Below are 8,728 nucleotides of genomic sequence, written 5' to 3' on the forward strand. Positions count from 1 at the left end.
CCTTGCAGTGCTCTAAGTACAGCTTGATGGATTATTCTGGTCAGAGCTGGAAGACCTGAATACAGTAAGAACTATGGACTGTAAGGTTTGGCTTATGAAGGAGTAACAAATTGGCACCCTACCTGGTATTGTGGAGTATAAGAAGTGTAGGAAAGAGAGGGACATTGAATTTGCAACACTGTCTTGTGATTTGGAAATGGCCATGGGCAGTGTGAAGCAATTTTGCTGGTTGCCTCCATGGAGACCTGATGGAGCCATGAGGATGAACCATGGATTGCAGGGGAGACCCAGTGGAGATGCCAGGACCAGGAGATGGCTGCTAAGGAAAGCTGCCCGCCCTTACGAAGTTTAACAGGACTCTGAGTAGCCTAGCTGGAGGGGCAGAATTGGAATACCACAGACTTATTGCTGGTTAGAATTATTGGACTTGGAGATTTGTCACTGGCTAGAGTAGTTAGACTTGGAGTTACAGAGTTTGATGTTTACCCTGATTGTTTTAAATGTTATATTGGCTGAATATTTCTTTGCTATGCCCAATGCTATCTTTTGCAGTGTGAATGTTTATTCTGTGTCATTATGGGGCTTGGGGGGATTTTTTGGTATTATGGTTAAGTTAAAAGTCCTTGGACTATGGGGATATATGAATATCATTGGGATTGATTAAAAATATGGGAACTTTTAAAGTTGGACTGAATGCATTACATTTTACCTCATGGTTGTTTATCAGTTTATGGGGGCCAGGGGTGGAATGTGGTGGTTTGATTCAGGTGTCCCCCATAAACTTACATGTTCTGAATGCTAGGTTCACAGCTGATGGAGATTTAGGAATGAACACCTCATGGCCTTGATAGACCCATTCTCTCTCTCTCTCTCTCTCTGTCTCTCTGGCTCAAATAAATAAATAAATATTTAAATCTTTGGAGAAGAAAAACCAAAACCAAATATATTAAAATTTGCACAATCCCCTCACACTATCCCCATTTGTCCCCTTTCACTTAGCCCCCACTTTTTCCCTACTATTCTCTTCTGTATGGATATGTATATATATTTTTGCCAACTATAAAAAATAAAGAAAGAGAAAATAATGTCTTCTGAACGCAATACTCTTGGGGTTGGAGGGGTTGAGGCAGAGATAGGAATGCGGCACTGAAGCTCACACCCTTCTCTGCTCCGCTGGGACGCATGCGCGGGGCGGAGCCGAGCAAAGGCAGAGTGGAAAACTCCCAGTCCCGGCTAGCCGCGCAGCGCGGTCCTTGAGCCCGGGAGGACCGGGAGGCGTGGCTACTGTGCCGCGCATGCCCAGAACGGAGCCGAACAAGGGCAGAGCGGAAAACTCCCAGTCCCCGGAGCGTATTCCGAGGCGCGGCGCTCGAACACGGGGAGGAGAGGAGTGCGTGGCTCGCGCGTTGCGCGTGCGCAGAAGCTAAGCCGAGCAGAGGCGGAGTAGAAAACTCCCAATCCCAGCGTGCTCCGCGGCGCTATGCTCAAGCACGGGGAGGAGAGGAGGGCGTGCCTCCGGCGTTGCGCGTGCGCAGAAGCAGAGCAGAGGCGGAGTAAAAAAATTCCCCGTCCCGGCGTGCCCCGCGGCGACGCCCTCGAGCCCGGGGAGGAGCAGGGGGCGTGGCCCACGTGCCGCGCGTGCGCAGTAAAGGGCCGCGCTGACGGGGGTGGCGAGGCGGTCCCTTCGATCGTGGTTAGTTCGCTTTCTCGTGGAGAGTGAGGGCGGTTGGGAAGCCGGCTGCCGAGCCTCCCTCGGGTAAGGCGGGAGCGACGGGGCGGGCCGGCGGGAGGAGCTCGGAGGGCCGCGGCCCCGGAGGGACGCGCGGGCGGCGGCGTGGGGACGGGCAGGCGGGATCCGTCCTCCCGGGAGACCCGGATTTTGAAACTTGGGAATGGCGGGTGGTGCGACCGCCGCCCCTCCGGGACGGCTCCGGGTTTTGTGCGCCGGTGACAGCCCGCGTCTTGAGGCGTGGACGCTGGGGACCGTGCTCGGACGTGCGGCGTCTTGTTGTGCTCCGGTTTGGGCGCGGAAAGCGGGAGCGGGCAGGCCCGGCGCGGGGACGCGGGCTGGCGGCGGGCGCGGCGTCCCGGCCCGCGCACAAACCCCCGCAGATGGGCGTCTTGTGGGGCGTGTTCAGCTCTTGTGGGGTTTTCATGCACAAGTCCATCATGAAGTCTGGAACAGTGGGCGGGGGGAAGAGGGGTGAAGAAAAGGCAACAACAAAACTCGTTCCCCGACAGATAGTGATTTGGATGCATGTATCTAATTTTATTCCCTCCTGAAACCTCACCGGACTTAAATAAATAAAGCTTTTATTTGTTTTTGGGGTTTTTTTTGTTTTTATTTATTTGTTTGTTTTGAGACAGGGCTTTGCGATGTAGTCCAGGCTGCTCTCAAATTCATGGTGATCTGTCTGCTTCAGACTCAAAGTTTGGGGGTTGCATGCCCCACCTCACCTGGCCTTTTTTTTTTTTTTTCCCCCCTCTGAAGACCTCAAGGGTGGAGCTCAAGAGAAAGATGGAACATTAGGTAGCTATTAGCAAGTGAAAGGAATGTGATCACTAGGGCAGAGACGTGGAGAGACCTCATTATTTACGGTTTTATTTTAGAATTTTGTACCGTGTACATATACTTTAAATGAAATATGCTTTAAAAATGTAAGCAGATTCTTTGACAAAGTATTTACTCTCCTAGGGGTTCATTTTTAAAAATAGGCTTATACCCATGAGAAATTAATGCAAGTACAGTACCACCTGGAAAGATTAACAATAAGCGAGCCATGGGGATTGCCTTAAGAGAGAAAGCTTCTGAGTGCAAGGCAAAAGTGGAAGGAGAGAAACTATATATACATATATATACAGAGAGAGGTAGATATGTATACATTTTTTTTTTTTACTTTTTATTTTATTTATTTGAAAAAGAGAAATAAGCAGATAGAGAAGGGGCAGCTGCTGCAAACGAACTCCATACATATACCACCTTGTGCACCTGGCTTATGTGGGTCCTGGGGACTCGAACTTGGGTCCTTTGGCTTTGCAGGCAAGTGCCTTAACGCTAAGCCATCTCTCCATGCCAGTGTATGTTCTTTTTTTTTTTTTTTCTCCTGAGGTAGGGTCTCACTCTAGCTCAGGCTGACCTGGAATTCACTATGTACTATGTACTCCCCACGTGGCCTCGAACTCACAGTGATCCTCCTACCTCTGCTTCCCAAGTGCTGGGATTAAAAGCATGTGCCACCACATCCAGCTTCTGTGTATGTTCTTAATATTATCTTCAAACCACATTACTGCTGTCATTAATGAATGCTGGTGGGGACAAATTGGTGGATAATGGGGATTCTGATGTCGATGCTATCCTGAAATATGAAAGTTCTCAGAATGGATGCTGAACAACCATCCCAGAATGCCAGTAGCTTATGCCCTTTCACGCTTCATGTCGGTTCCTCAGGCCAGCTGTGGTTTAGATCTTGGCTAGGCTAGGCTAGGCTGATACTTCAGTTTGGGGTTCAGATCTACTTGAGATTTTCACTCTATGACCCTGGCTGAAAATGAAAAATTTGCCTGGGATTAGGTTCTTCTCATATCCTAGGGCGAAATTTAGTTCAAGAGGCCTTCTAGGTATTGGCTTTGTCTCATATCAGAAGTGGCACATTGCAACTTCAACGTTCCCTCAGTTGAAGATCATATAGCCAAACCCCAAATCAGTAAATGCACTCTGCCTGCTGGGAAGCATGCTGTAGGTACATCTGTTATGTGGAAGGAAGAAATTGAGTGATGATGAAGAAAATGATTTAATAGATGCAGAGAAACTAAGCTGGGGTGGTTGAGAATGAAGATGCTTACAAAAATGTGTGTTGATAAATAGTTTACATTATTTTTGTCAAGATACTGATTACTGCTTTGAAATGAATTGTAAGGCTTCCATGTTAAGTATCTTATTTACTCTGTCTTCTATAACATCTGCCCATTTTGTAAATAATTAATTCTGAGTGCACATAGAAATCTTGAAAGTAATACTTGATTACTACTGTTAGAAAGTATACCAGCTTTTAGAGAGCCTGTTCTGGATATGCTGTTATTGTGTTCATTCATAGTTTTTGTGTTGTGTCCATGACTGACAGTTCACCTTTCATAACAAAATATCCTTTTCAGGGAGATGCCCTTTGCTTCTCAGATGTAATGCACTTTATTATTCAGCAGTGAAAATGAGTCATACAGAGGTAATAATTTCATGTATTCTGTATCTTCAGGCTTCATTTTTTTGGTGGGGGGTGTAATAAGCATTTTAGAAGAACTTTGTTTTCAGTTTGTACTTTTAAGAGGCAGTACAGCGTTAGTGTTTGAGAGTAATGATTCCAGAGTTGTCTTCTTGAGCTTGAGTCTTGTCTTAACGGCTTTATAACCATGGGGCAAGTTAGTCTCTGATGCCTGGTCTATAAAATGAGGGTATTACTTGTCTCATAAAATTACCAGGAAGGTTTAAATTAGTTAATACATATAAAGCTCTTGTAGTATGTCACATAATAAGCACTTAAATATCATTTCTTTTTGGAGACTTAACTTTGATCATGAGTCTCATAAAACAAATATGTATGTTTAATTTGTTGTCTGACTAGTCAAGTAATTTGATCCCTTTGCCTCTTGAATTTCAGGTTAAATTAAAAATACCTTTTGGAAATAAATTATTGGATGCTGTTTGTTTGGTACCTAATAAGAACATAGCGTATGGGATAATTCTTACACATGGAGCATCAGGAGACATGAATCTTCCTCATTTGATGTCACTGGCATCCCATCTTGCATCTCACGGTTTTTTTTGCCTAAGATTTACTTGTAAAGGCCTTAATATTGTTCATAGAATTAAGGCATATAAAGCAGTTTTGGTAAGAAAAGAATTATATTTACTTATAGTAAGATTCTGTTGCTAAAGATCCTAAGTTTAAGATAATTGGTTAGCAGTTATTTGGTTTTATGTAAAAATATTTAATAAGCTTTAACAGTATAGAAGACCATTCAGTGGCCATATCTCTTTTTACTACTAGTTTGTTTCCATGGAAATGAATGTTCACATCATAAATGTTATTTCACAATACCACCCAAGAAGCTACTTAGGATGTTCTCACTTGACTTATATAATTTTAGGATATGCTTAAATGTCATATTGTGCATATGCTAATATGATACTTTGTTATTTAAAAACATTGCTTAAAGTCCCTGGGTAAAGCTGAACTCTGAAATTTCTTTCAATAATAGATGTTAGTATTTTCATCAAATTTAACGTCTTCAGTGGCTTTTAAGAAATAATTTGTTCTGTGTCAGGGAGAGTCTTGTGGCATAGGAGCATGAGGACTTGAGTTTGGCCCCCAGAACCCATGTTAAAAAAAACAGGTTTGACTGAGTATGGCTATAACAGGAGAGACAGGTGGAGCACTGGGATTCGCTTGTCTAGTTGAAGAAACGTGCGCTGTTAAACCTGCACGCACAGGCATATGTGCATACCCATGCGAAATCTGTTGATTAGCAATAGTTTAGTGCTTGAATATTTTTACAAAGGTAAACTGACTTTTTTTTCCTCACATGCATTATCCAACATGGGATTTACTAGTGAACACATAGATGACCAGAAGAGGAAAGAACTGTTTGTCTCCTGTAAGAATCTTACAGTTGTCTTTGCATAGATTTTCATGTATACCATTAATGAAGATGTCTTGGCTTTTTGGTGGAATACTTAATGAAAAGAATTGATTCCTTTTGGTTGATTTATTTAGAATTACCTGAGGACCTCGGGAGAATACAAACTTGCAGGTGTCTTCCTTGGAGGTAAGTTTCAGTACTTTTGACTACTTCCTAACTACCTACTTCAATATTAATGGGTAATAGGAAGTTAAACTGAAGAAGTCGTTTTTGTTTTGGTGAGCCTGGTATTAAAATTCTTACATATTTAGAGCAAATTTAAACCATATATGTATATATATTATAATGTGAGAATCTCCCTTTTTATTTAACTTGATAAGATTTTAGCTTTTGTGTGTGTGTGCGCGTGCACGCGTGTGTGTATGTTGCTTTATGTGTGTAAGATATTAGCTTTTACATTCAGCTTAAGAAGGTGGTAATTTGTCTAAAGCTGTTCTGTGTTTGTGCAATTCAGTGACTTTGGAGAACCAAAAAACAAAAGCACATTAATAATGCATCTCCCCAGAAATGTGTTTGGATGCTTGTGGAGGCTTGACGCTGGGTGTCTTCTTTTATCACTGCCCACTTTCTTACTGAGGCAGGGTCTCTCACTTGAACTCAGCTAACCATTTCTGCTAGGCTAGCTTGCCCTGGGATCCTCTGGCCACCTCCCGGGTGCTGGGATTACAGGAGCGCCACCATTTACGTCAGTACTGAGGGTCTGAGCTCTGGTACTCATGTTTGTGCGGCAAGGGCATCACCCTGACCATGGCTCAGCCTTTCACAGGGCTATGTGTTTATTTATTTATTTATTTGAGAGAGAGAAAGGCGGGGAGAAAGAGAATGAGTGCTCCAGGGCCTTTAGCCACTGCAGACGAACTGCCTGTGTGCATCTGGCTTACATGGATCCTGGAGAGTCTTACCATGATCCTTTGGCTTTGCAGGCAAACGCCTTAATTGCTGAGCCATCTCTCCAGCCTGTCTATGTGTTTTTATTAAGGCCATTGCAATTTGGTAGTTGCTACCTTTTGGGAGTTTTGGAGTTTTTGTTTTGTTTTAGGTAGGATCTCACTCTGGCCCAGGCAGACATGGAATTTACTGTGCAGTCTCAGGCTGGCCTCAAACTCTCTGTGATCCTCCTACCTCTGCCTCAAGAGTGCTGGGACTAAAGGCATGTGCCCCACCACACCTGGCTTTTTTGTTTTGTTTTTGTTTTTTGAGATACAGTCTTGCGGTAGCCCGGGCTGACCTGGAATTGGAATTCCTATGTACTCTCAGGCTGGCCTCCGACTCTCAGTGATCCTCCTACCTCTACCTCTAAGTGCTGGGACTAACATGAGCTTTCCTGGCTCTGGATTTTTTTTTTTTCCATATGAAGTACAATAAATCTAATGTTTCTAATTGAATTTAATTTTAACTGGTTTTAGGTCGTTCAATGGGCTCAAGAGCAGCTGCTTCTGTGATGTGCCATGTTGAGCCAGATGATGCTGACGATTTTGTCCGCGGTCTCATTTGCATTTCTTACCCACTGCACCACCCAAAGCAGCAGCATAAACTCCGAGATGAAGACCTGTTCCGGATCAAAGACCCTGTGCTCTTCGTGTCAGGCTCAGCGGATGAGATGTGTGAAAAGGTGAATTAGAACTCAGTGTTTACATGAGTGAAATGGAGATACCTGGGGGCTAAGATATAGCTATTACTTTCAGCTTACAAAGGTGCTAATTTGTCTATTGCTGGTTTTGTTGTAAAATTCCATATATATCAACTGAATAATTATGTAAGTTCTGTGAAAATTTTTATTTCTCAGATCATATAATTTTCTTAGGAAAAATATTTTTGTAAAAAACTGTGAGGGGCTCAGTTTATATAACTGGATTGCCAGTAGTGAAGGCTTGGTGTGTGTTGTGATGTTAGGATTGAGCGTGGACTGCTGCTTGTGTGAACGTTGCTGTGCATATTCCACTGCCTATCAAGTTGTATGTGGCGGAGGTATTTAGTGCATGCTTGGAATAGGATGTCGGCATAGGTGAGGGAAGACAGCGTCTCATAACACCACTGAGCCTGAGCCTGAGCCTAGCAACCTTTTCTTTCCCCCTAGAACTTGTTGGAGAAAGTGGCCCAGAAAATGCAAGCTCCCAGTAAGATCCACTGGGTTGAGAAGGCAAATCATTCCATGGCAGTGAAAGGACGGTCAACAAATGATGTTTTCAAGGAAATAAACACACAGATTTTGTTTTGGATCCAAGAAATTACTGAAATGGATAAGAAGTAAATATCATGTGTTAAAAGCCATGTTATTTTGAATTCAAGTACAGTTCATTTGATAAAGAACAATTTACTTCTCAGCATTGTGAGATATATTTCAGACTAATGTTCTTTAATGTTGCCCTATTTTTGAAACACATTTTAATTGTAAAATTAATATCCTTTACAAAATGTCTTTTGAAAGCACTGTTATAGTTATATGAAGATGATGTACAAATATTGAAGGTTGTCTATAATTTATTTTCGTTAGTATAGTTAAGTTTTGAGAAAATTAAACATTTACATTTTGTTACAGTGGTGCTTTTGTCTTATTGAAATACAATTGAAATTTTTATTTATTTTTATTATCTCTGTGTGTATGGGTATGCACACACCATGGCACATACTTGGATGTCAAAGGACAACTTAGACGTGTTTGTCCTCTGACCTTTTATAACAAGATCTCCCTAGGAAGTCCAGCCTAGCTGACCCCATAAGCTTTGGGATTTCTCCTGGCACTGTCTCTAGTCTCTGTCAGTGTTTTGGGACACTTTGGGTCTGAGTTTACATGGATGCTGGAGATTTGAACTTTGGTTGGCAGGCTTGTGGAATCAAGCACCTTTGACCACTGAGCCATCTCCCCAGCCCCAAAAACTACATCATTTTGTAAGCAGTATCACCTTTAAGGAAAAGAGTGTGATTCAGTTGTAGAGGATTTGCCCCTTCACGACCCTGTATTCCACACTCACCACCGTAAAACAAAAAGAATTTCATGTTCCTAGAAAGTTCAATTAAAAATTATGGAAGTGGA

General features: G+C 42.8%; 1 protein-coding gene across 2 annotated transcripts; it reads left to right on the forward strand.

Moving 5' to 3' along the window:
* Window positions 1–1,638: 1,638 nt before the first annotated feature.
* On the forward strand, window positions 1,639–8,190 carry Tex30 (testis expressed 30). Of its 2 annotated transcripts, XM_004663396.3 has the most exons (6): window positions 1,639–1,756; window positions 4,153–4,220; window positions 4,653–4,883; window positions 5,769–5,820; window positions 7,101–7,306; window positions 7,772–8,190. In XM_004663396.3, exons 2-6 carry the CDS (start codon window positions 4,206–4,208, stop codon window positions 7,943–7,945), a joined length of 678 nt encoding a protein of 225 aa, XP_004663453.1. In that variant the 5' UTR covers window positions 1,639–1,756; window positions 4,153–4,205; the 3' UTR covers window positions 7,946–8,190. The 2 variants fall into 2 exon arrangements, with proteins under 2 accessions (XP_004663453.1, XP_045001679.1); XM_045145744.1 differs by lacking the exons at window positions 1,639–1,756; window positions 4,153–4,220 and adding an exon at window positions 5,606–5,649 and having other exon boundaries at window positions 4,745–4,883.
* Window positions 8,191–8,728: the final 538 nt, after the last annotated feature.

Source organism: Jaculus jaculus, chromosome 3 (genome assembly GCF_020740685.1).
Source record: "Jaculus jaculus isolate mJacJac1 chromosome 3, mJacJac1.mat.Y.cur, whole genome shotgun sequence".
Taxonomy (NCBI): Eukaryota; Metazoa; Chordata; class Mammalia; order Rodentia; family Dipodidae; genus Jaculus; species Jaculus jaculus.